This window comes from Acaromyces ingoldii, assembly GCF_003144295.1.
Source record: "Acaromyces ingoldii strain MCA 4198 unplaced genomic scaffold FA10scaffold_3, whole genome shotgun sequence".
Lineage (NCBI taxonomy): Eukaryota > Fungi > Basidiomycota > Exobasidiomycetes > Exobasidiales > Cryptobasidiaceae > Acaromyces > Acaromyces ingoldii.
Window position 1 is genome coordinate 2,746,286 of NW_020290249.1, and position 23,806 is coordinate 2,770,091.

At 56.6% G+C, this 23,806-nt stretch overlaps 9 protein-coding genes across 9 annotated transcripts; 4 read left to right on the plus strand and 5 right to left on the minus strand.

The window, feature by feature from the left end:
• Positions 1 to 411: 411 nt before the first annotated feature.
• FA10DRAFT_241874 (carotenoid oxygenase) lies at positions 412 to 2,761 on the minus strand. The gene is made up of 6 exons (XM_025519264.1): positions 1,628 to 2,761; positions 1,397 to 1,554; positions 1,302 to 1,330; positions 934 to 1,236; positions 632 to 860; positions 412 to 563 (listed from the first exon to the last, which is right to left on the minus strand). The coding sequence occupies exons 1-6, from the start codon at positions 2,539 to 2,541 to the stop codon at positions 505 to 507; spliced, it is 1,692 nt and encodes a 563-aa protein (XP_025378098.1). The 5' UTR covers positions 2,542 to 2,761; the 3' UTR covers positions 412 to 504.
• Positions 2,762 to 2,868: 107 nt separating this feature from the next.
• FA10DRAFT_279910 (RabGAP/TBC) lies at positions 2,869 to 5,438 on the minus strand. The gene is made up of 3 exons (XM_025523580.1): positions 5,272 to 5,438; positions 4,195 to 5,197; positions 2,869 to 4,137 (listed from the first exon to the last, which is right to left on the minus strand). The coding sequence occupies exons 2-3, from the start codon at positions 5,071 to 5,073 to the stop codon at positions 2,989 to 2,991; spliced, it is 2,028 nt and encodes a 675-aa protein (XP_025378099.1). The 5' UTR covers positions 5,074 to 5,197; positions 5,272 to 5,438; the 3' UTR covers positions 2,869 to 2,988.
• A 366-nt stretch (positions 5,439 to 5,804) lies between these two features.
• FA10DRAFT_272180 (seven-hairpin glycosidase) lies at positions 5,805 to 7,520 on the plus strand (the record flags this gene model as incomplete). The annotated part of the gene is made up of 1 exon (XM_025523121.1): positions 5,805 to 7,520. One exon carries the CDS (start codon positions 5,805 to 5,807, stop codon positions 7,518 to 7,520), a length of 1,716 nt encoding a protein of 571 aa, XP_025378100.1.
• FA10DRAFT_275378 (alternative oxidase) lies at positions 7,372 to 10,169 on the minus strand (the record flags this gene model as incomplete). Its single annotated transcript, XM_025523264.1, has 6 exons — positions 7,372 to 8,070; positions 8,146 to 8,679; positions 8,741 to 8,822; positions 8,896 to 8,963; positions 9,792 to 9,813; positions 10,094 to 10,169. 6 exons carry the CDS (start codon positions 10,167 to 10,169, stop codon positions 7,671 to 7,673), a joined length of 1,182 nt encoding a protein of 393 aa, XP_025378101.1. The 3' UTR covers positions 7,372 to 7,670.
• Positions 10,170 to 10,426: 257 nt separating this feature from the next.
• On the plus strand, positions 10,427 to 13,443 carry FA10DRAFT_267333 (L-ascorbate oxidase). The gene is made up of 10 exons (XM_025521865.1): positions 10,427 to 11,062; positions 11,136 to 11,182; positions 11,259 to 11,381; positions 11,453 to 11,466; positions 11,538 to 11,841; positions 11,911 to 12,381; positions 12,448 to 12,500; positions 12,564 to 12,651; positions 12,725 to 13,055; positions 13,126 to 13,443. The coding sequence occupies exons 1-10, from the start codon at positions 10,846 to 10,848 to the stop codon at positions 13,284 to 13,286; spliced, it is 1,809 nt and encodes a 602-aa protein (XP_025378102.1). The 5' UTR covers positions 10,427 to 10,845; the 3' UTR covers positions 13,287 to 13,443.
• On the minus strand, positions 13,315 to 15,160 carry FA10DRAFT_267334 (hypothetical protein). The gene is made up of 4 exons (XM_025521866.1): positions 14,681 to 15,160; positions 14,591 to 14,600; positions 14,258 to 14,523; positions 13,315 to 14,198 (listed from the first exon to the last, which is right to left on the minus strand). The coding sequence occupies exons 1-4, from the start codon at positions 14,732 to 14,734 to the stop codon at positions 13,584 to 13,586; spliced, it is 945 nt and encodes a 314-aa protein (XP_025378103.1). The 5' UTR covers positions 14,735 to 15,160; the 3' UTR covers positions 13,315 to 13,583.
• Positions 14,701 to 17,553, plus strand: FA10DRAFT_267335 (hypothetical protein). Its single transcript, XM_025521867.1, has 2 exons — positions 14,701 to 15,502; positions 15,573 to 17,553. The coding sequence occupies exons 1-2, from the start codon at positions 14,968 to 14,970 to the stop codon at positions 17,495 to 17,497; spliced, it is 2,460 nt and encodes an 819-aa protein (XP_025378104.1). The 5' UTR covers positions 14,701 to 14,967; the 3' UTR covers positions 17,498 to 17,553.
• Positions 17,554 to 17,594: 41 nt separating this feature from the next.
• FA10DRAFT_267336 (FAD-binding domain-containing protein) lies at positions 17,595 to 19,392 on the minus strand. Its single transcript, XM_025521868.1, has one exon. It carries the CDS (start codon positions 19,325 to 19,327, stop codon positions 17,726 to 17,728), a length of 1,602 nt encoding a protein of 533 aa, XP_025378105.1. The 5' UTR covers positions 19,328 to 19,392; the 3' UTR covers positions 17,595 to 17,725.
• Positions 19,393 to 20,314: 922 nt separating this feature from the next.
• FA10DRAFT_260656 (hypothetical protein) lies at positions 20,315 to 23,754 on the plus strand (the record flags this gene model as incomplete). The annotated part of the gene is made up of 5 exons (XM_025520033.1): positions 20,315 to 20,440; positions 20,516 to 20,981; positions 21,044 to 21,456; positions 21,528 to 22,139; positions 22,201 to 23,754. The coding sequence occupies 5 exons, from the start codon at positions 20,315 to 20,317 to the stop codon at positions 23,752 to 23,754; spliced, it is 3,171 nt and encodes a 1,056-aa protein (XP_025378106.1).
• Positions 23,755 to 23,806: the final 52 nt, after the last annotated feature.

Below are 23,806 nucleotides of genomic sequence, written 5' to 3' on the forward strand. Positions count from 1 at the left end.
GGGGCTGGCAAGTTTGGGGAAAGTCTGCTGCGGACACTTATGCTGCTGAGCAAGACCGAGAAATTGTGCAGCCCATTGCCATCGATGTCGACGGCGATTGCTTGGCCTGCTCTGGATCCGCTCTTCTGGTCTGTCACGAGCTAAGCATGAGCCGGGGAAGCCGGGGAAGCCAATAGTCAATTCGCCCTCGGAGCTTGAGATATGGCGAAAAATTACCGTACAGGTCGCTTTCTCGCTGCTCTAGCCGCCTTGGTTAGCCGATGCCGAGCTGGCTTGGCGCCCGGCTGCTTTCGTGGCTTCCGTGGCTTACACGCAGAGCTTTCTTACATCACAGGCCGCGAGCAAATCGTCAAGACGTCAACAAAAGAGGCATTCAACTATCTCTGGCATTTGAGCAAGCAGGCTCGATGTAGCTGCACACCAGCGCTCGTATTCTTCTCATTACTTGACTTAGATGAAGCGCTAAACAGATCTCGAGGAGACAGGCCACCTCATCAACAAAAGCTACTTCATGTGATTGAAGGCGGACTCTTCTGGCTTAGTCCGCAGATTGGCTTTTGGCACTGCATGGGGTATTCAGATCAGCTGTCGCGCCCTTTGCAGCCAAAGGGACGGGAAAGGAAAGACTCACCGTCGACCTGAGACTTTGTGTCAAAGTCTGGAATCACGCTCGCGTCGATCCACTGGCCATGGACGCCGGAACGGATGGCAAAGGGTAGCTGGATGACTGCGGCTGGCTTGGAAAAGTCGCGAGTGTCGATGACTACGACCTCGTTCCTGTTGAGGTCCAACCGGTCGACAAGGGCCAAAACAAAGCCATCGCCTTCTTCTGCATCGGGCGAGCGGGGGCAGAAGACGGGCTAGTGGAAGACAAGTGTCCGCTCGGTCAGACAGCTGCTACCTTTCTGGCCGCCAGAGAAGCTCCAATCTCACCTCCTGGATCAGGCAATTGTCGCCCGCATAGTACCAGTCAACCTTTCCGCCCTTTTTGCGCTGGTAGTGGGCCAAGCCGTTGAGTCCTTGGAAGACGTTTTTGCCGCCATCGCTCTTTTCGGGCATAAAGACGTTGATGAAGGCCGAGCTGAATTCCTTGCCCATGAATCGATTGTCAATCTGTGGAAACTCGGAGGGGACGTCGAGAACCACTTCGGGCGTGGGAAGCTTCTGCGCAGGGTCGGAGCGTGGGTCGATCGTCCAGCGCACAAATTGAGCCTTTGGTGGAGGAAGTGAGGCGGCCTGAGCGTCATGTCCCCTTGTCAGCTAAGCAAGGCCAGCGAGTGAAACATCATGGTAGAGCACACCTTCTTGACCTGCTCGGGGTCATCAGGAGCTGTCCAGAGTTACGTGGCGCTCGAAAATGAGCTCGCGAGAGATAGCAAGGGGAAGAGCCACTTACGGAAGAAGGGGAAGGCGTTGCCATGGACAAGGCTGCTATCGATGATGATGTTTCCTTGTGCGTCCTCGTAGCCCGAAGAGGTGTGGATTGGCATGCCGTTCTCCCAGTGGAACATCTTGACCTCGGAGGCGCTCTTTGCCTTCCGTGGGATCACATACCTTTCAATGATCTTGCTATCAGATGCTGCTTCATGATCACCGAACAGGCTCGAGCAGACGAACTGACACTCACCAGTAGACTGGCTGGTCGTAGTTGTAGGACCAATGATGACCGCCCTTCTTCATTCGTTCGAGGTCGGCATCGAAAGGCCAAACCATAAGACACAGGTAGTTCTGCGTGAGTGCGCAATCGTGGATGAAGTAGCAGCCCTTGCCCTCGAACCACAAGTCATTGACGACCTTGCCGTCCTTGTCGAGTTCGAAGAAGTAGATGTCCTTGGAAGCGAGGCCCTTTGCCTCGTAGCCAAAACCCACGAGGTTGCCCGTGGCGGCGTCGAGCTTGGGGTGAGCCGTCATCGTCTTCGAAGGCAGCTTGAACGGATTGTAGCCCTTCGTCTCCAACGTGTGCGGGTCCAGCTCATAGGCTTGGGCAGACTCTTTCATGGCGAAGAATTTGCCAGCGTGGACGGCGATGTTGGTGTTGGCCGTTGAATCGACGGCGTTGCGGACACAGGGGTGATAGGTATAAGGGTTCCTGTACAATCCAAAGAGAGACTTGCGCGCATCCATCTCGAGGATCAGGCGGTCCGTCTCGACGTATCGCTGGCGATAATCAACGTGACCGTTGTCGATGCGAAAAGCGGCGATGGTCCCGTCGCCGTCGATGGGCACGTTTCGGTTGCCCGAGTCGTAATAGGTGGGTGGCACGGCGGGGTCGGGCAGGATGCGGTAGAAGGTGCCTCGAATCTCTTTGGGAATGTCACCCCGTACGACAAGATCGAAGATGGTGCCTTGGAAGCGGCGAGGCATGCCGCCACCCGAAAGGTCCTGGGTCGTGGGCCAGCGCTGGTTGGGGAGCATGTCCGTGGGATGCACGAACGGAGTCGCCTCCTCGGTCGCGGCAGCTGGCAGCTTGTCGCCATGGAGCTTCAGATTGGCACTTACAGGGTCGGAGGCAGTCGCAGTCGCAGTCGCAGCAGCAGCCATGCTTGCTTAGATTCCTCGATTGGGAATGTCAGGGCTGGTCTCGAGGCGTAACATCGCAGCTTCCAGCCCTCGTTCCTTATTTATAAATAGCCAGCCAGCCATTGGGCAGTTCAGGCATTCCGGCCGGCAAAGTCGCAGACAAACCGGGCCACACAAGGCAGAAACCCGCCCGACAAGACATCACGACGTGGGAACTATCCCGTGTTGGGCAAGCTCCCTGTTGTGCTTGCCCGAAGCCCCGCAATCTGGCCTGCAACTTCCCTCTTGAGACGGGGTCCATGCGCGTTTCTTTTCTCGTGCGAGATCTAATCGCGCGCGTACTAAGCTCGTGGAAAATGGCTGGCTGGGCTTCTTCCATGCGGGAGGCCAACGGACGGCCATTAGCATTGTGTTACATACACAGTTGTTTGTCAGAGAGAGGAGGAGAGTGCTTGCTACTACATTACATTATAACCCGGAATTCACACCAAGCGGATCATCCATCGCCGAGACGGCCAGCGGCGCAGGAGATGGGCTGGGAAGTTGCGGCGGCGGCGGAGTCGGTGCCTGTGCCGATACTCGGACAGCAGCAGCAGGAGGTGCCGGCTTGTCCGCTGACACCGCCTTCGTTGGCTGAATCGCGAGAGATTTTGGCGCTGGTGTTGGCCCGTCCTTCGTCCCCCGTTCATCTTCGAGTCTTGCAAAGGCCCTATGGTTGGGGAGTGGCCGGTCCTGCTTCTTTGGCTGAACCTCCTTGGCCTCCTCTCTGTGATCTTGCTGCTGCTGCTGCTGCTGCTGCTTGAGCGCGGTCAGAATTGCGCCGTCAAACTCCTTGGCAGAGCCTGTAAGGACATCACGGGCATGCTTGATGGCTGTGAGACTCATCAAAAACTCCACCTGGTCCCTTTCTCTCTCCTCTCCTTCGTCATCCTTCTGTCCCTCTTTTGACGTTGCCTCTTGAGCGCTTCCCTTGAGATAGTGCCGCTCCAGTGCATCGATGCACGACGTCAGAGCAGTTGCGACAGCCATGTTACTCGCCCGCAGCGCATCGAGTTGCCTCTCTGGCTTGACTTCCCGTGGCGCGAACCGACTGGCGTGCATCGAGGGAGGAAAGCCGTCTGAAGACGTTCTTCGGGAGTCCTCAGCCGCAAGCGCGCCAGCCGCCTCGACGCCGCGCTGAATGGCGATCTGAAGCGCTCGGTTGATGCCCAGGGCGCTTGACTGCGAGTAGATGCCGCGTGCTATATCCGAGATGGCTCCGTACGGGTTCGTGACCGACGTTGGGGGAGAAGAGGTCGCCGCCCTTGGCTCAGGTGACGGTATCACTGGAGTGAAGGGGGGCGTTCCGAGCAGGTCGTGGTTTTCCTTCACGCAGGCTTGCATCGTCACCTGGGAAGCGTTGTAGAAGAGTGACGACGCCTGTCGGGCCAGCAGCGCCGTAGCATTCGGTCGAGGATACTTGAGGAGCACCATCAATGCCTCCGAGTAGTCGCTGGCGGCCAGTAGCTCGTGGCGGATCCGAAGGAGCATAGCGACGCACACTTCGTCGACCAGCCGCATATGCGGCGATCTTGCCAGCAACTCATCCCAAAGATGCAGGCTTTCGCTGAGGGGGAACTGGTGGCCATTTAGTCAGTCAGACAGAGACGTAAAGGAGCGACGCAGGACACTTACCTCTCGGAGAAAGAGGAGACGTAGCCAGCGAAGCGCAAAGAGCTGCGTTTCCATGCCAATCACTTGCATGTGCTGGGCAAGGAGTGGATCGACCGTGGCAAGGATGGCTTCGATAGCCTGACATCGCTCCATTATCGGCGTCAAGTCCGCTGGCCGATTCCAGACATACCACGCCTTTGCATGCTGCATAAAGCCCGCAAAGAGCGAATAGGAATCGTGCTCCACGTAAGCCTCGTCCAAGACGAGCTCGGTGTCATCATCGATGCCGCGACCTCGCTTCAGCCTCTCGCCGAACCGTGTGATGAAGATGGCAGCGGCCAGCTCGTGCATTCCCTGCCGATAGCCCACCTCGCTGTTCTCCTTCGCCGCCGACCAGACAAAAAGAACTCTCGTCAGAAGTTTCTGCGCATCCTGACCTCGGAACCGCTCATCCTCGGGAAAGGTCCTGTGCACGTCATTTCTGATCTGGTCAAGCGTCGTAAGGGATTCAAGGTAAGCGTTCCATGGGTTCTCATCGTCGAGACTGAGCGGGTTGTTGACGTCGAGATCCTGTTGTTTCCCACGCGAGGGAGCTGTGTCCTTATCTTCACCCTCTCCTATCGGCGGTGCGAGGTCACTCGGAAACGTTCCGTCGGGCGCACGAAGGATTGAATCGCGAAGCGTGGCGTATCGACGCCTCTCCTGCCTCACCTCATCGACCCATCGAGACTCGACGCGTCCATCTCTTGGGGAGGGCGACGACAGCTGCGAAAGGCACAGCTTCCAGTGCAGCGAGCGAATCGGCGCGATTCCACCGTCTCCTTGCTGTGGCCACTTTGACTTCCACTTGGCTACAATGGCTGACTGCCGCGCCTCTTCGTCCCCCTCGCCCACGATCATCTGCTGCTTCCGTCGTTGGTCCTTTGTTCGAGGTACGCTCGCGCGGCTCAGATGTTAGGAGTGGAGTATGATTACATAATCACAAAGCTCCACGTGCAATACGTCGAGGCTCTTTGCCTTGTTGCTGCAGTGCGCATCAATTCAACTTCAGCTGTTAAGACAAGAGCAGTCTAGGTACTCTTGCAGCATGTGAATTACCTATCATTGACCTTGGAAAAATCCAGCTAGTAGCTAGTAGTATCGCCACGGTCTTGGGCGACCCCCTCGGAAAAGGTACCACTAGTTCTCGGGAGGGCCCCATTCCGACCCCCTTAATCTTGACTTGGCGCGCCCGGTCGACTCCCGCTAGCGCGTTCTATCTGACGGTAGAAGTCGCGCGAGACCTTCTAGCCAAACAACGAACAAGCCCTCAATTTATATCTAATTAGAGCTCCATACGATCTGTCCTGCACAACTAGCTGCCGCGCTTCAAGGGGCCGACCATCGAGAGAAGTCAGAGTAGCTAGTAGTGTAGTAGTAGCAGTAGTATTCGTGTAGTACTCAGTGAGTAGTAGTAGTAGTAGTAGTAGAAGATGGCATGTAGTAGAAGTAACAAGAAGCGTCAGCACTATAAGCCCAGGTTCCAAGCCTGCCGGTTCGTCAGTCTGTTTGCTTCTTTCCACCGCTCCGCTCCCTCTCCCCACTTTCGGCTCCTTGTGCTCCGTCTGCGACCTTGAGGCATCGTTTGCAAGATGCAGCTCAAGTTGACTGTCATTACCCTAACCGTGGCACTGTCCACGACGCTTTCCAAGGCAGCGACGGTTCAGAGCTCGAGCTGCAGCTCCGACTCATCGCGGGCCGCTGCCGTCAAGGCGTCGTTCCGAAGCAGCTTCGAGGACTACCTCCAGTATGCGCGCGGCTCCGACGAGCTCCTTCCCATATCCAAGAAGGGCAGTGGAGGCTTTGGCAACTGGGGCGCCACCTACGTCGATGCCCTCACCACGGCCCATGTGATGGGCTTTGACGACATCGTCAAGGACGGCATCACGTTCACAAAGTCTGTCGACTTCAACCACACTTCGCAGACGCCCATCTCGCTCTTTGAGACGAATATTCGCTACCTCGCATCGTGCCTCTCGCTCTATGAGCTCACGGGCAAGTCGGACAAGGGCCTCATCAAGCAGGCCAAGACGATTGGTGACCACCTTCTTGCTGGCTGGGTCGGCGACAACGCGATCCCATACAACTCGCTTGTCAGCTGGAACGACTTTGGCGCGCCCGATACGTCCAACGATGCCATCATTGCCGAGGGTGGTACGCTGATTCTTGAGTTCGACCGCCTGTCCAAGTACACAGGAGACAGCACCTACCTCGAACACGCCGCAAAGTCCATGAAGGCGATCGTTGACTCGGTCGCAGTGCTGCCCGGTCTATATGGACAAGGCATCAGCCCAAAGACGAACCAGGCCACCAATGACTACGTGACATGGGGTGGTGGCTCTGACTCCTTCTTCGAGTACCTCATCAAGTACGGTCAACTGATCGGCTCGACGGACACATACATCCCCACTTGGGTCAACTCTGTCAAGTCATCGGTCAAGAACCTCATCACCCATCCCGCTGGCGGCTACACCGGCCCCAATCTGACGCACATGGCCGACTACTCGCCTTCGAATGGCGGCAAGATTCCCCGTTTCTCGCACCTCGGCTGCTTTGTCGGCGGCAACTGGATCCTTGGCGGCCGTCTGTTGACAAACAAGGACACGGTCAATTACGGCCTCGCGCTGGCCGACTCGTGCATCGGCACCTATACCAAGTCGGCCACGGGCATCGGACCGGAGTCGTACGTCTTCAAGACAGAGTCTGGAGGCACCAATGGTGTGACGATCCACAACGAGGCGTTCTACGACAAGAACGGCTTCGACTACGACGTTGTCGATTACGTTCTTCGGCCCGAGGTGCTCGAGTCCGTCTTCTACGCTTACCGCGCCACGGGCGACAAGCGGTGGCAGGACCTGGCGTGGACCGCCTTTAACAGCATCAAAAAATACTGCCAGGCGCCTGCAGCCCTGGCCGCCATCGAGAATGTGACCGACACAAACACAAAGCAGATCGACAACTCGCAATCGTTCCTCTACGCCGAGCTGTACAAGTATCTCTTCCTCATCTTTGATGACCCCGAGCACATCAGCCTCGACAAGTACGTCTTCAACACCGAGGCGCATCCCTTTGAGGTCGAGAAGCCAAACGCAGACTACTCGGCCGCCTCGTTTGGCAGCCTGCCGTCGCCCGAGAGGAGCCCGACGTCGACGGCGCAGAAGACGGCCTCGCAGGTGCCCAAGCCAACCTACAGCGGCGTGCCGGGTCTCGTTCAAAAGGTCTTCAATTCACTGGGCCTCCGGGATCACCGGGCCCGGCGTGAGGACCTCGAGACGCGGGCGCAGAAGCTCCGACGCGTACGACTGTAAATCAGCCATGGTTGTGGTCAGCAACCTACTAGGAACAATCTACCTCTTTTCAGACATATCAGACTGTAGCAGCTGAAGAAGCGGTGGTATGGATATTTCCTGAGAATACAGACGCGAGTCGTTTCTTCAATGCAAGCCCACATCTCAGATCTAAACAGGTGTTCCCTTTGAGCCTTCGAAAGGTTTTTGTCCTTCCTCTCGCTCTTCCTGGCGCTCTTTGCGACCTTCTTGGATCGAGATGCCCCTACGTTTCGCATCCTCACGTTCAAAGTAGGCAATCGCCTCGTCCCTCGTCATGCCCCACGTCCTTCCTCTCTCCATTGGGGGAGCATCCCCAAAGGCAAATGGGTTGAAGTCGTCGCTCTTAAGCCCGGCGAGTGTGTGATTTATGTAGCGATGGTTGGCTTCATCGCTCCGCAGCGCTCGCATCACGTCGAGGATCTTTGCGTCGTGCTTCAGACCCCAGTAGTCGATGGCGATCTGCGGGGCCGGGTATGCGTCCCACTCGGGCAAACGACCACTGCGGATGTCGTCAACAATCCTCGAGTATCTGAGAGGAGAGTGTGTGTGTGTCTGATCAGAGAAAGACGCTTGGGAATGAAGAGACGAAAGCAAAGACACTCACGTGTAGACGGCCTCCTCCTCGAGCACACCGACGAAGCGGTGAGCGACGCGGGGAGCGACGAGATAGAAGAGGAAGAAAAAGTTGAAGAAGATACCTTGGGCGAACAGGAGCAAGGTGCGCATGAAGATGCCCGGCTGGTAGAGCTTCAGCGCGACGAGAAGGTGCTGTCGCTCGTTTGCCGCGTCCTCGAGCATTGTGTGGATCCAGCCCTTGTCGCGACGGAGCAGGCGGAGCGAATGAAGGTGCCTACATGCGGCAGCAACCATGCCGGGGACACCAGCGATGGACTCCAGAAAGACGATACGGATGAGCCACTGCTCGGGTCCAAAGGAAAGGTTTCGGCGACGCATCTCGCCCAGCGACATTTCTTCAGGCAGCTCTTCATCCTTCTTTCCCTGAATGCGCTGGACGATGGGTTTCATCATTTCCTCCACCTTGGGCAGGCCGACTTTGACGACGGTGTCGTCGGAGCCCTTCACCCTGGGGAAGCGCTCTCGGTGTTTGGGGTATCTCGTCGCGATGTCGAAGCCATATCTAAACTCAGGCGCGTCAGGCCTTGTTCCTCTCCAAGCCTCCATATCACGGGTGAACTCACCGCAAAGTGCCCACCATGAGGGCTGCAACGTAGTCGCCAAAGCGCTCGGGCTTCCTGTGGACCACGCTGACGTTTTCGAGCTCTGTGCAGGAAAGATGTGTGTGCGAAAAGGTCAGTCCTACAGACGATAGAGAGTAATGCAAGGCAAGACATACCCTCTTCCTGGTAGCGAGAGTGCTCGAGTGCCCAACCGGGCTCTGGCCTATCCTTGAGCACTTCCTCGCTAACGCTTGTGTTGGTATTGCCATGGTTCCTGTTCTGTCCTTCCACCGTCAGTGGTGACTTCCCTTGCGTCTGGTTGCTATTCGAGCGTGATGAATTGGCGGCCGATTGTTCCTGCGAGCTTGTCAGACTCGTATGAATGGCACGGTGGGGCAGCAAGCCGGAGGACGGCTGGCGGGGATAGAGATGCAGCCTCGAGGCGATGAGCACCGAGGCCGGCTGTGCCCAGGCGATCTGGGTTGCGGTACGCAACAACGTTATCCGGGCGGCGGACATCTGTCCGAGTCGCTTGCAATGAGATGCGAAATGCAGTTGGCGAGTTGACAGAGATTGAAGAGGAAGTGAGGTTCTCCTTTCTTATAAAGCTAGAATGACTGGCGGACAGAAACGGCACGGTTGTGTGGCACGCCTCGGCGTGTTTCTGCGTGGCCCATGCGCATCACAGGCACATGTCTTTCCCTTGCGGGGTCGAACCCGCGGTCCGAGATTAGTCACATCATCAACGGGCTGATTCGGGATGAGACAAGCTACCCCTACCACCCTTGCCTACACAGAAACTGGGTTTGTCACTTCTATCTCCATAGGTGCTTGGCCTCTGGTACGATAATGCTAAAGACAGCCACCTGCGCAACAACCCTAAATTGCCCGATGGTGCCTGATGTTAAATCTGCCGGTGACTCCGATGAATCTGACTGACGACGAGTTTTACAGTTCGGCGCCTTTCGCGATCCTAATTGTCGCCGTGACTGATTTCGTCCGGCTCCTCCCGCAGAGGTCTAGAAAGGCCACGCAGGAGATGTACAGACTCGATTCTCATAGAGTGGGAGACAACGCATTTAGCAGAGTTGGACCTTGGCCCAGAAGTAAGAAAAGAATGACAAATTTGACGATAGTAGCCACTGACCAAAGCCACAGTAAGTGGTGACATTGCTCAGTGGGCGTAATCGTCAGCCGCCAGACGATCGCGGTCCTGTTTGCTCCCCACGTTGCGCCCCTGAGAGGGTGTGCAAGTCAGTCAAGCGTACCGCGGTACTTCCAGCCTTGTCTGCCAAATCAAGTTCGATCATCATTTGTTCCCTCGATGCAATAGTAATGATCGCAACGTTGTGCTCAAAGTGTTAATCGACCCACATGTGGATCCTTTCAATATCAAAGATTGAGGACGAGCGAGTCGATCCGATGTTGTGATAGACAATTTTCTCTTCATCACCTTTTTGCCAGCAGCGAGCTGTCTTCCCACTCAGAGCCCTCACGCAGGGTGATGTCGCTCAATCACGAGCTCAAGCAAAGGTAAGCATGCTATGTAGAGTCTCTTCTTGCTCGTAAGTGGCACCTGCACAGTAAAAGATGATGAAAAGAGAGGCTGGGGTGGACGGACACCCGGGGACTTTCTGGCTCATAAAATCGAAGAAATAGCCTCGGTTCTGTCATTTCAAAACTGACGTATCCACCTCTCATGCGCCGGTTCAGAATTGAGCCAGGAACATTGGCGAGCTACGTATTGTTGCTGGACGTACAGACCTGCGGCGATCCCCTATTCGCATGAGAGCTTACTAGTACTGCAGCGTTGCTCCTTGCGACTAGCCTCTTCCTGCACGTCCTGAGGCCTCTTGCGCTCAGGAACGCGGCCGAGACATGAGTGGCAAATGCCTCTTCTGCGCAAATTAGCCCCTACGCTCGCGAGGCATTTTCGCTCCGACGGCGGTCAGGCAGCTGGGATAGCGAAACCCGCTCCGCTCTCAACCTATACGGACATCCGGATGAGTGGATCGTTCTTTTGAGGACAGGAGCACTCCCTTGTCTCCTGCGTGGCTCCGCTCGATTCTCGCCGCCCCTTTCTACCACCATTCACCCATCTCCCCTCCCCTCTCCCTGGCTCTACGATGCGGACAATGGCTCGACTGTATTCGCTTCTCCTGCTGCTCATCGTGGCAGTGGCAATGGGTGTTTCTGCTCATCATCATAGTAAAGATCAACCGAAGAGGGTCTCGCTGGTCCTGACGACGGGCGACATCGAGCAGGACGGCGTCACCAAGCCCGACTCGGTCCTCGTCAACGGTACCTCGCCCGGGCCCCCACTGCGCTTCGTGGCTGGCGACAGTGAGTCACCTTCTCCCCTCGCATCTATCCCTCAACAATGCCTGTGTCGAGCTAAGACACTGCTACGCCGCAGCCGTGCTGATCAATGTGACCAATGCCATGACGGACAAGAATGCTACTGTGGGTAACAGTCTCGCAAGAGACTCTATACATGCGCTCGTGGACTCACATCTTGGACCTGTGCACACTGTACCAGATTCATTGGCACGGCCTCTCTCAGCGCATGACACCCGCCAGCGATGGCACGCCTCTCATCTCCCAGTGGCCCATCGCACCCGGAAGATGGTTCGAGTACGAGATGAAGCTGACGAAGGAGGATGTAAGTGGACGCCCCGATCGGACCGAGAGAGAGAAAATTGACTAAGAAGAGCCTCGTTGTTTAAACCCTAGATTGGAACCACGTTGTGAGTGATGGCGTCTTACCGATCCCTTCGGCCTCTCTGGATGCTCATCAGATTATCCCGACCGTGATCAGCTACCACTCGCACGTCGGCTTGCAGATCCAAACAGCCCAAGGTCCGTTCATCGTCGAGGATCCACACTCGCCACTGGAGTACGACGATGAAAGAATTGTTATGTTCAACGACTATCACCACGAGAGCCAATCGAACATCGAAAAGGGTCTGTTGGCTGATACCTTTGTGTGGCCCGGCACCGCCAACGCACTTCTCATCAATGGACTCGCCTACAATGCCACCAGTGGTCCCGCTACGATTGATGTCGACTACGACCAGACTTATCTTTTACGCTACATCGGGGGGCAGTCCCTCATGTATACGGTCAGTTATTGATGCTAGAGAAAAACAGAGGTGCAGAAGGCTGGGCTGACAACCAAGTATTGAAAATAGACAATTGCTATCCTGAACCACACCCAGAAGCTCGTTGAGGCGGACGGCACCTACCTCAAGCCATACAGACTCGACGCCGTCGAGATTGCCTCTGGCCAGCGATATAGCACCCTTATCAAGACAAAGAGCAAGGAAGAGATCGACGAGGACAAAATCAACGGATGCTACTGGATCAGGATGGAGTCGCAGTGGCGATCGCCTGCCATCAATGGCTGGGCTCTCCTCAGGTATCCAGGCTGCCAGAACAACGTCGACCAGAAGCAGCTGCAGCCGCCGCAGACGAACAACAGCATTGCTATTCTGCCGAAGGGACAATTCGGGTGGCTCAGCTCCCAATTTGAGCCGCTGCCCGGCTATAGACACGGTTACATATACCCAAGCGACGATGAGGTGACAAGAAGAGTCATCATCGATACTCGCCAGGTCCTCTATGGACCGACAAAGAAGGGTAATAGGTGGCAGGAGGACAATGTGAGTGATGAGCTACGATGTGAGACGAGAACGGTCTTATTTGCTCACACGAATCGGTCGTCGCAGTATATTTACTCTGAGGAGGACACGACGCAGGTGCCCTACCTGATCGAGCTGTAGTAAGTTCGCTGTTTCCATCAAGTACTTTCCTAAGGCTCAGCGTATCCAAACTCTGTGTGCAGCAAAAATACAAAAGACAGACCTTCATATCAACGAGCAGTTAATCCACCTCCTGGCGTCGACGTTGGTTACGACAACGTGACACAAACAGTGAGTAGATTACATGCAGTCCATGGGACCTCACTCATTCGCTGAGCTCGGATCGTCTTTTGCTGCTGCACAGTGGGTTGCCAAACCTGGCGAAGTCATCGACATTGTCCTGGTCAACCGGCCCTCGCAGGGCGGGCACAACGTCGAGACTCACCCGTTCCACTTCCACTCAGCGAAGCACTGGCATGTCGCCTCGGGCATGGGCAATTTCACAGACGCCGCTCTCTCCCAAGCTCGAGAGGGCGGAAACTACTCCAATCCGATCCCTCGCGACACGACCAACGTCTGGCCAGGCCCAGGAGCGTCCATCACAAACCAGACGCTGCCCGATGACGGTGCAGGCGGTTGGTCCCTGCTGAGGTACAGGGTCCGCGAGCACGAGTCGGGTGCGTGGCCCTTGCATTGTGAGTGATCCCTTCTTTGCTTCCCTAGTCACTCTTCCGACAAGAGCTAATGACGCTGGAAATACGCTAGGCCACTGGGCTTTCCACCTCGTCATGGGCATGAGCACCACCTGGGTCCTTGGCCCCGACGAGCTCGACACCAAGCTCGACTACCTGGGCGACTCGTCGTACTCTTACTTTAACCAGAATGTTCCCTCCCCTCACACAAAGGCGCACAGCGGCGCCTCTTGACCTTCTTTACCCACGAACAGTATCTACTCTAGTCGGTGTTGGTAATTGCACCAGACATTGCCCACTTCGCTCATGTGGAGTGTCACTGCGTTTGACCATCGTCAAAATCGCGAATGTTGTTGTAAAGAGCAATTGAATGGCCACCTTGGCGATGGTGAGACCTCTCGAAGAACGGGAAAGAGAATGTCGGTTCTATGCTACAGATTGTCAAAGCGATACATGGCCTTCGTGTCATGCCGCACGGAGCTCCTGCGTAGCATTGCATCATGTCGATCAAGTGGGTGTGTCGAGACCGGGCTAGCTCGCTGTTCGAGTCATTCCGGTTCCAAGCCGCCTTGTCTTTGTGGGACGGTGCTCTGCCTCTTCACTTGGCTCGCCGTTGAGACGGGCCGCTGTCGACTTGAGAGGGACTCGGAACCCGACCTTTGCTGTCGAAGATGACGACAGGCCGCTCAGTCGTCCTCTTCCTCCCCTTCCGGCTTCCTCTGCGTGATCGGTGCTCGAGACGTTCATTGCCGCTTTCACGGACATGAATGAAGTGTTTTTCAGAGGAGAAGAAGGAGGCGACGACGGACGAGGGCCCTCCCCAGCCGATAGTAGTGGGGCGGGTTCGCTCCTGGGTTGAGGAACCACGCTCGACGTGTTGCTGAACTGATGCAATGACCTGGCTGCGGTTGAGGCAGTTTGGTTTGAAGCCACACGAGAGTGATTCTGAGCTGGAGAAGATTGTTGGGCTTGCACCTTTTGCGGTCCGAGGACAGTTGATGCGAGGATGTCGTCTGCACTGAGCAGTGCGCGGGACATCGCTTTCTGCCTGGTCCTTGGCTTCGACGCCGGAGGGATAGGAGCGCTATTTGACGTCGTCATTGAACTTGAACTGGATCCCTTGTGTGCCAGCGTGACGCTGATATCCTGATAGTGCGAGAAGAGTTGAGCATCAGACCAAAGGTGTGAAGTGAAAAGGACATCACCTTCTCTTTCACCTCTGACCGTTCCCCAATCTCGATAAGGAAATCGTCCACTTCCAGCTTTGTTCCCTCGCCAAAACTGGGTGTGCTTCCAGCTACTGTGCCTGAGCGGTATGTCGGAAGACCGCCGTGGTACCTAGGTGAGTAGAAGCTCTCCAGCAGCAAGAGACCAATATCGTCGCGCAGCAGGATCAGCTTGTTGTGAAGGTGAAATGTCACAACGCCGTCGAAAAAGTTAGGCGATTTGCGCGGGCCTTTGGCGTATAGGACTGTCGAGAGGATATTGTCAGCGGTTGACCTTTGGCAGTCGTTCGCAAAGATAACGCATGTGCTCACCTTGGTATGTCTGCACAAGAGGCGCATACAGCGTCGTTGCTCAGCACGCGTTTTCTCCTCCTCTTCCCCTCCTCTCGACAAGCCACTCACCTCTGTCCATGCTGTCGCCTTTGTCCCACTGGGCTGCTCTAAAGTTGATGACATTATTGATTGGCGCTGACGAAGGTCGCTCGATCGTATGTGGCCAAGAGCAAGGAGCGCGAGGTTAACAAGTGTTGGACTTCGCGTCTTCGATGCCGGTGGCGCGCGCCACACGTGCAAAGAGCTCTCTCCACCTGGGTCCACTTGGCTCACATCACCTCCCTTGTCTTAGCACCAATCGACACATCTGATTTTGGCTGGCCGAGCGGGAAACAAGCAAGCAAGGCGGCCCGGCCATGGACACAGTCGAAGGCGACCGGTTCGTCGCCGACTGCGCCAAGCACATTCGAGCCAATGAGGCGAGGCTGAGCGATGCGGCGCGCACCTCGCAGTCACTAGCAGCATGGGCCAATCCGATTGCATGGATCGGCCTAGGGCAGACGGCACCGGAACAGGGAACAGGCAAGGGCAAGGGCCCAAGTGCAGTTTCAGCCATGGCTCAGCGACCACCGATGCCGCTCAAGCTGACGTCGCATCACATCTACTACCTCCTGATTCGCTTCGAGGGCCTCCATCTCAGCGTGGGCCAGCTCGACGTCCGGATCCCCTCGGCCTCGCGGCCATCGTCGTACTTTGCCTTTGTCTCGAGCTCAGCCGCTGGCGGAGGCATGCGCGCAAAGGACACGAGCGATACCATGAGTATCAGCAGCCTCCGCAGCACCGTGTCTGCCTTTGGCTCGATGAGCCTGGGCGCAGCCTCTGGCACCTTCTTTGGCGCAGAGAAGCCCAACCCTGTGAGGGATGTAAAGTACATCTATTCTGCCCTGACGAGTTGAGTACTAGTTGAAGAAGAGACCCCATTGATGGCCACAATGCTGATAGAGACGCACTGTCTACGCAGAAATACCCGCGCTTCGGATAGGACCGTCGCCATTGAAGCTCATCAAAGACTTCGAAGACTGCCCCGGAGACAAGTCGGTACCTCTCGAGGTCTTCAAGAACGTCCAAGTCCTTGAAATGGAAGACGTCGATCCCCGCACCTTTTTGGGGTGGGACAGGCTGAGCTTCCAGCTGCGCAGCCTGTCGATCAAGCGCAGTGGACTCGAGGATGTGACCGATATCCTCGTCGATGCCGTGCTCAACGACTGCAAGCGACGAAGGGGCGAGAAGGTGCAGCATCGTGTGAGGATAGTACACTCGCCAAACGACAACGATGTTGACGAAGTGGAGACGGACCCCTCGTCTTCAGCTTCCTCATCTCCATCGCCAAGAGACGAAGATCAGGCTGCGCCGCCTCCATTACCAAGCCTGTCCTGGCACTTTCTTCGCCACCTCTGCCTCGCCGAAAACAGCCTGACGTTTGTCCACATGGCACCCCTGCACGCGCTCGAGTCGCTCACCTCGCTCGACCTGTCGAACAACTTGCTAAATGCCGTCCCGCCGGCTCTGTCGCTGCTGCCGAATCTGAGGAGTCTCAACGTGTCCAACAACCTCATCGATTCGGTCCTGGGCATCCCCACGGCTCTTCCTGCCATTGAAGCGCTGAACCTGTCGCACAATCGGCTCGAGAGCCTATGCGGCCTTGAGCGTCTCTCGACACTGAAGCGCATCGACCTTCGCAACAACGAGGTCTACGATGCGGGCGAAGTAGGCAGGCTGGCCACGCTCGAAGGCGTCCGAGAAGTATATGTGGCGCAGAATCCGCTGCAGGAGGAGTACGACGACGCGCGGCTCGAGGTCTTTGTCGAATTTGCTAGGGAGGGGCTCGTCGATGTTCACGAGGTCAAGCTGGACGGCGAGGTGCCGGGCTACTTTGAGCGGCAGAGGATCGCGGAGAGGGTGCCGAGGATGCGGCGGCACACGAGGGAGGAGACGCCTTCTGCCGAGGAGGCTCGCGAGCCAGAGGAGCAGGCGAGCGCGCAGCGCCAGGCGGCCGACGAGGAGGCCGAGGCGGTCAACAACAAGGCGACTGTCAAGGCCGTCAAGCACCGGCCTCAGGCCTCGCACACCCACCGTGTGACGTCTGCCTCGGCGTCTTCAGCCTCTGCTGCCCACGCTGGTCCGTCCAGATCGCGCCTCGACGCTGCCGGTCAAAGGCAGAGGGGTCAATTAGACGGGCAACAACGCGACTCGTCCATTGATGCAAGGAGGAGGAACCGAAGGGTGGTGGAGCTCAATAGCAATAGCAACAGCAGCAGCAGCATCCCAGGCGGAGAGGGCAAGGTCAAGGACGACGGTGCTGCAGAGCTCAGCGACTCGGACGCCATCAAGAAGGCAGCGCTGCAGGGAGATACGAACTTGGCGCTGGGTTGGGTCCCTTCTTCGGAGCTGACGAGAGGAGGCAGCGGCAGCAGCAATGGTGGCAGACCTCGGTCGATTGTCGTTGGTCCTGCGAAGGCTTCGGCAGCGCTCGGTGAAGGTGCCCAAGGCTCGTCGTTGAAGAAGCAAGAGGGGGGAGGAGAGGCTGAGGCGAGGTTAGGGAAGGAGAAGGCGACGAAGCGAGCTAATGCTGACGCCATCAAGGCCCGGAGGAAGGATCCGGTGGCCGCTGCCGGTGCCAGCGGAGAAGGGACGGGCGGTGACAGCAGCGCCACCAAGGGTAGCAGTGTCCGCACGCAGGCAAACGGCGGCAACAACAACAACAACAACAACGACCTGCGCAGGCGCATCGAGGCGCTCAAGGGCGAAGTCGGAGATGACTGGCTGAGGCTGTTGAGCCGAGGCGAGAGCGTGTATGTTGCCAACGAGCCAGCAAAAGAGGAGGAGGATGAGGATGACCCAGAGCAGAAGGGTGCCGGAGCAGAGAACATGAAGGAGGTTCACTAGCATACAGGACAGTGAAATGACGATACCCAGACTAGACAATATCTGTTTTGAGGATGAAGAGAATGAAGCCTGACGAGAAGGGTTGGGGAGCTGTGATGCTGATACGACGAATCGTTCATTGTTTGCAGGCATTATTTATTATAGTTGTACAAAGTTTTGCAGTAAAGTAAGGTAAAAGGGGGATAGAGGAAGAAGACGAAGAGGGTAGGCAAAGGCGTTTAAAGGAGGCTAGGCGTGTGCGAGTCCCTGAGGAAAGTCAAAGATCGTCTGTGGGTCAAGGCTCTTCTTGATCGACTTGAGCCGGTTGAGGCTCGAGGAGTAGTACTCCTGGCCAAAGTTCTTGAGCCGGGGGTCGATGTAGTTGACGTACGACGTCCAGGCGCCCGCTGGCTTGGCAGCGCGAATGGCACTCTGGATGGCGTCAATCTTGGCATAGGCTGCCTTCTGGCTGTCGGGCTTGTCAAAGCCAGGGAATCCGTACGAGTAGATCTGGCTGAAGAAGAGGGCGTTGCGGTGTGGGCTGAATGCGGCGTCGCCGTTGGGCATGGCGCCGTTGGTCGCCGACACGGGGCCGTTGAGGTCAAAGGAGACCGAGTTGCCGGTGCCCTCGACGCCGACGGCAGCCTGGACGGCATTGATGATCTTGTTGGCGCTGTCGAGGGTGTAGCCGGGCGTGCCGTCGTCCATGACGCTCTGGGCGTAGTAGGACTCGTAGACCTTGGGCTGGTCCAGGTCGCCCATCAGGTTTGTCAGAGCGTCGACCCAGCTGTCGAATTCATCGGCCTTGGCAGAGGTCGCAGTGACGCCCTTGTTCTTGAGGTAATCGTTGAGGACCTTTTTCGCCTTTTGGAAATCGGTCTTGGTGCCCAGGTACTGGCCCGAGAAGGTGCAGGCGCCGTCCTGGCCGCTGTTCTCGCCAAAGATGAGGAGTTCGCCGCCGAGCTCGGCGGGGAGACCGCCGGCGTTGGCCTGCTTGAGGCCGAGGTCCTGGAGTGCGAGGAGGGCCTGTGCACAGTCGGCATTGCTGTTGTATGTCGTGACAAAGTTGACGGCCTTTGCGGGGGCCGTCTCCAGGGCAAAGGTGAACGAGGTGACGATACCAAAGTTGTTGGAACCTCCACCTCGCATGGCCCACCACACGTCGGCATCCTGGCCCGTCGAGGATTGCGAGACGGAGTGATGGACAGTGCCGCTTGCATCGACGTAGTTGAGTGAGACGAGGTGATCCATGAGCCAGCCCCAGCGGCGGGAGCTGTAGCCCCAGCCACCGCCCAGGCTGTGTCCAGCGGTGCCCACAGTGGGGCAGGTGCCGTGTGGGAGTGCGTATCCCTGGTCGCCAATGGCCTTGGCGAGGGGACCGAGCGTCATGCCCATGCCCACTGTCACGGTTTTTTGGTTCGTGTCGAGCGAGAGGGTGTTCAGCTTCGATGAGTCAACGACAACGAAGCCGTCTGCGCCTCCGAGTGCATAGGCAGCGTACCCGTGGCCGCCGCCGCGGGGAGAGATTTTCGTCTTGCCCCCCTCGGCCGCGACACACTTGACCACGGCTGCCACCTGCTTCACCGACGAGGGCTGGGCGATGACGGCAGGCTTGTAGGCGTAGTTTGTGTTCTCGGCCTTGGCCTCGTTGGTGTATGCATCACCCGAAGAGGCGTAGGCGAGCGAGGCGCCCGAGTTGGAGAGACACGTCTTGAGCGACGACGAGACAGCGCGGGCATCGAGCGAATACGAGGATCGCGCCGACAGCCCGAGGGAGTCGGGCGTGGGCATTGCGAGGGCGCCCTGCAGGGCGACAGCAGCCGCCAGCAGCGACGAAGCAGAGGCGCGCATGGATGCAACAGTCAGTCGGTACGAACAGGGAGTGAAAAAGAGTCGGGAAGAGGAGGACAACGAGGGCCAACGGACGAGCAGCCTACCTCGTCACCTGCCTTTATAGTAAAGTCCCCACCCGGTAGGATAGAAGAAGAACCACTTTAGCCTGACGGACTTCCGGCGACTTTTCCTTATTTTTTTCGAATCCGCTTGCGCTTCGATGCACGCTTTGCTCCACTTTTCGGGTCAAGTAGTCCAAGAGGGAAAGATCTCGGCCCTCTCGCCGCCCTCACAGCAGCTTGTCTTGTCGTGTCTCTCCCCCTGCATGTTGACGAAACCGTTTTCGGGACAAGGTGGCAAGGCAGAGAGTCTCAGTAGAGACTGCGCTCAATCAGTCATTCAACGCTATCCCGTTGTGGTGGTGCCAAGTCCGGCTGTCAAGTGACGGAATAAATTTCCGGCACCACGGTCGGCAGCATCAGCCGTCGCCTACATCGTAATGGTCCATTCGCAGAGAGCGAGTGCATCTCTCGTTGCTTTCTGAACTACATCTATACTGTGCGTCGCTCTGTCAGTGAACACACACCTCTTGACCAAACCGGATGCAGGTGCCGCTGGGTGAGAGGGGCACAGGGGTTGGCGCAGAGCCACGTGGCCTCACGTGTCGCCTCGTTTCGCTGCATTTCTCTAAGACCCGACCCTGCGCTTGAGGCGCGTGTCACTTGTCCATTTTTCGCCCCTCTTGCTCCCTCTCACACGCTCTCTTTTCTTCTCCACGACATCTCGAGAGAACAACGCACCATTCCCCTTTCGCTTTCGGTTTCCCTTTCTCTGCTCGGAGCAAGGGCAATCTCGGCGCGTCTCCTGAGTCGTTCCTTGCTCAAACAGCGTTCGACTGTTCATTGCGCCGCCGCTCCACCGCTTAGCGTCGGTGGTGAATTAGGATCTAAACACGCATACAGCGACGAACAGCCCCGGCTCATCCGTCGGGCCGACATCGACATCATGAGCGCGCTGACTGGTGCACCTGTTGGCCCATCCCACAGCTCGCACAATGGCCTGGCTCCTGCTGGTGCTCCGAAACGAGTCAAGACGGAGTCATCGGATAGCAGCGATGATGAGGCTCCTTTGGTGGGTTGATCAGAGCGCGTGCCTGAAAAGAGAATTAGCCGGCTGATTGAGATCTTGCATCGCACACATCGATAGGCAAAGAAGGCAAAGGGAAACGAGACGCCTTCATCGCTCAAGCGACCTGCGCCCGAGGACCACGACGAGGAGTCGAGCGACTCGGACGCTCCATTGGGCAAGCCAGAAGCGACCAAGAAGACTGTCACAAAGGTCTTGGCCAAGCAGGAGGAGGCCTCGGACTCAGATTCGGACGTGCCGCTGAGTGGCGCGACGGCGAGTGCAGCAAAACAGGGCAAGTCGAACGGCACAACGGCGAAAGCAAAGGCCAAATCGGAGGAGGCCGAAGAAGAGGAGGACGAGGACGAGGAGGATGAAGAGGAGGACGACGATGACGACGAGGGCGACAGCAAGGCCAAGTCGAGCAAGCAAAAGATTGAGCATTCTGGCTCGGGAGGTGCAAAGTGGGCCACCCTGTATCACACGGGTCCTCGTTTCCCGCCAGACTATGAGCCTCTGCCCAAGAGCGTCAAATTCAAGTACGAAGGTAAGCCTATCCACCAAGCTCTGACTTTTTCCCTCTTGCTCATAGAGTATTTTCGACCTCAGGCAAACCAGTCGATCTCTCCCCCGATGCTGAAGAGGCGGCCATGTTCTATGCCGTCAAGCTCGAAACGCAGCACGCTCGCGACAAGGTCTTCAATGCCAACTTCTTCGAGGACTTCCGAAAGGTGCTCAAGGAGCATCCACCCCGCGACGGGACAAAGATCAAAGAGTTCTCCAAGTGCGACTTTCAACAGATGTACGACCACTGGAAGGCGGTCAAGGACAAGGAAAAGGAGGACAAGAAGATGATGGCGCCCAGTGCGCGGAAGAAGCAGCTCGAAGAAAAGAAGAAATTGGAAGCTGAAATGAAGACCTGCGTTGTCGATGGCCTCGAGCAGAGGGTGGGAAACGTCATTGTCGAGCCACCTGCGCTTTTCCTCGGCCGTGGCGAGCACCCTAAGAAAGGCAGAATAAAGGTTTGTTCCAGATCTATCACGCTGAAGTCATACATGCGTCGCTAACGAGCATGAATCTCCATCCCCCTCAGCGTCGCGTGCCTCCTGAGGCAATCACCATCAACCACACCCTCGGAGACAAAGCTCACCCTCCGCCCCAACCGCCGCCTGGGCGCAAGTGGAAGGAAGTCAAGGAGGATAAGAGCACGACTTGGCTGGCCTTTTGGATCGAGAACATCAACGGCCAGTACAAGTACATGTACCTCGATGCCACCTCACAGTTCAAGAGCAACTCGGACCGCGAGAAGTTCGAAAAGGCCAGAAACCTGGACAAAGTCGTCAAGAAGCTCAGAAAGAACATCGACAACATGCTCTCTTCCAAGCAGCGGCTGGAGCGCCAGCTGGGAACGGTAATTTGGTTGATTGACAACTACTCGCTGCGTGCTGGCAACGAGAAGGGTGATGAGGAGGCTGCTACGTACGGCGTGTGCTCGCTCCTCGTCGAGCACGTCAAAGCGCTCAATGATGCCAAGAACCAGGTCAAGCTCGAATTTTTGGGCAAGGACTCTATGCGATTCAAAGAGACGCTCAACGTGCCAGAGCGTATCTTCAAGAACTTCAAGATGTTCACCCAGTCCACTCGGGACGCAAAGGGAGCGGTGGCTGTGAAGAAGAAGACGGACGAGATCTTCGACAAGGTTGATGTAAGTCAAGGTACTGATACTCTAGCTTGCGGGTTCAGGAAGCTTAACATGTGGCCAACAGACGAGCGATGTCAACAAATTCCTCCAGAACCCGGCCAATGGTGGTCAAAAGGGCCTCTCTGCCAAGGTTTTTCGCACCTACAACGCTTCTACGACATTCCAAGGTCTTCTCAACCAGACGGAAGAGAATCTGAGGCGAGCTGGCCTCAAACCAACGATCCAGACGCTCAGGGACCAGTACAACCAGGCGAACCGTCTCGTGGCAATTCTCTGCAACCATCAAAAGACCATCAACCCCGTGCAGAGCGACAAGGCTGCTGCCCGCTTTGAGGAAAGAATGCTGGCGATCAAGTACGATCGATTCAAGGAGAGGCAAAGGCTTCTCACGTATGCCAATGCCAAACAGCTCAAGAAGGAGTTTCCTGTCCAGAAGAAGGAGTGGACTGCAAGATGGGACCTTATTCTCGAGGAGGTCGACATCACGCCAGAACAGATCCAGGAGCACGAGGAGCGCACCATTTCGAATAAGAAGGATCGTCTTCAGGCGACTTTCGATCGCTCGGAGCTCGAGCGGCAATATCTCGAGGAGCAAGCTAAGAAGGCAAAAGAGGAGGACGGTGCCGCTTCTGGCAAGAAGCAGAAGAAAACAAAAGCCAAAAAGGAGGAAGAAGGGGAAGAAGATGATGGCAAGGGCAAGAACAGCAAGAAGCCAAAGACACAGAAGGAGGTCGACGAGCAGAAGAAGGCACTCGATAACGAGCTCAGGGTGCTGGCAAAAGAGCGCAAGACGAACAAGAGCGAGAATGGGTCGAGCATCAACGTCGTGTCAACGGCAAAGAAAGTCTTGAACAAGGTGGCCCAGATGGAGAAGCTTGTAGCCGAGCAGGCCACCAAGGAGAAGACGAGTGATGTCTCGCTGGGCACATCGAAGCTCAACTACATCGACCCGCGTATCACAGTCTCTTGGTTGAAGAAGTGGGATCGTAAACTCGTAGAGCTCGAGAAGAAGCAGGGGAAGAGCGGAGCATCGCCGACGAAGAAGGTCAAGAAAGAAGAAGTCGAGGACGTGAAGCCTTCTTCCAAAAAGGGCAAGGGCAAGGAGGAAAAGACGAACAAGACTGCCGACAGCGACAAGATGGAGCTGGACCTCAAGATCATCCCCATCTCCCATTACTTTCCGCAGACGATGCTCAAAAAGTTCAAATGGGCAGCGCAAGAGGAGGACGGAAGCGACCTCAGTCCCGAGTGGGTGTTCGTGGATGATGCTGAGAGCAAGATTCGCGACAACATGAGCAGCGCCAGGCGGAAAGGCGGCGCCGCGGCTGACGAAGACTCGGATGAAGACGAAGACGAGGACGAAGACGACGAAGAACAGGCTAAGGACAATGCCGAGGCTCGCAAAGCCGTCGCCAGTGCCAAAGTTAGCGCGGTCAAACTTGAAGACAAGAAAAAGAACAACGCAGCTAGCGCAGGAGCCAGCAAAGCCAAGGCCAAAGATGAAGACGATAGCTCCGATGAAGACGCGCCACTGGCCAAGAACGGAAGCAACGGCAAGTCGGCTCAAGCCAAAGACGATGATAGCTCCGACGATGACGCACCGCTGGCCAAGAAGTGAAGTTGTGTAGACACCGCTTTCGACAAGGACCTGTCAGCTTTTTGCTTCCTCT

Bases quoted from the DNA above. Each gene is read 5' to 3' on its own strand.
- FA10DRAFT_267335 (XM_025521867.1), top strand. From the start codon at position 14,968: ATGGACACAGTCGAAGGCGACCGGTTCGTCGCCGACTGCGCCAAGCAC. The intron at 15,503-15,572 runs GTTGAGTACTAG...CTGTCTACGCAG, and splicing joins CATCTATTCTGCCCTGACGA to AAATACCCGCGCTTCGGATA.
- FA10DRAFT_241874 (XM_025519264.1), bottom strand. From the start codon at position 2,541: ATGGCTGCTGCTGCGACTGCGACTGCGACTGCCTCCGACCCTGTAAGT. The intron at 1,331-1,396 runs GTAAGTGGCTCT...AACTCTGGACAG, and splicing joins CAACGCCTTCCCCTTCTTCC to CTCCTGATGACCCCGAGCAG. The intron at 1,237-1,301 runs GTGTGCTCTACC...CATGACGCTCAG, and splicing joins ACCCCGAGCAGGTCAAGAAG to GCCGCCTCACTTCCTCCACC.
- FA10DRAFT_267334 (XM_025521866.1), bottom strand. From the start codon at position 14,734: ATGTCATCAACTTTAGAGCAGCCCAGTGGGACAAAGGCGACAGCATGG. The intron at 14,199-14,257 runs GTGATGTCCTTT...TCGCACTATCAG, and splicing joins GGTCAGAGGTGAAAGAGAAG to GATATCAGCGTCACGCTGGC.
- FA10DRAFT_267333 (XM_025521865.1), top strand. From the start codon at position 10,846: ATGCGGACAATGGCTCGACTGTATTCGCTTCTCCTGCTGCTCATCGTG. The intron at 11,183-11,258 runs GTGGGTAACAGT...ACACTGTACCAG, and splicing joins TGACGGACAAGAATGCTACT to ATTCATTGGCACGGCCTCTC. The intron at 12,382-12,447 runs GTGAGTGATGAG...CGGTCGTCGCAG, and splicing joins ATAGGTGGCAGGAGGACAAT to TATATTTACTCTGAGGAGGA.
- FA10DRAFT_267336 (XM_025521868.1), bottom strand. From the start codon at position 19,327: ATGCGCGCCTCTGCTTCGTCGCTGCTGGCGGCTGCTGTCGCCCTGCAG.
- FA10DRAFT_279910 (XM_025523580.1), bottom strand. From the start codon at position 5,073: ATGATCGTGGGCGAGGGGGACGAAGAGGCGCGGCAGTCAGCCATTGTA. The intron at 4,138-4,194 runs GTAAGTGTCCTG...AATGGCCACCAG, and splicing joins GTCTCCTCTTTCTCCGAGAG to TTCCCCCTCAGCGAAAGCCT.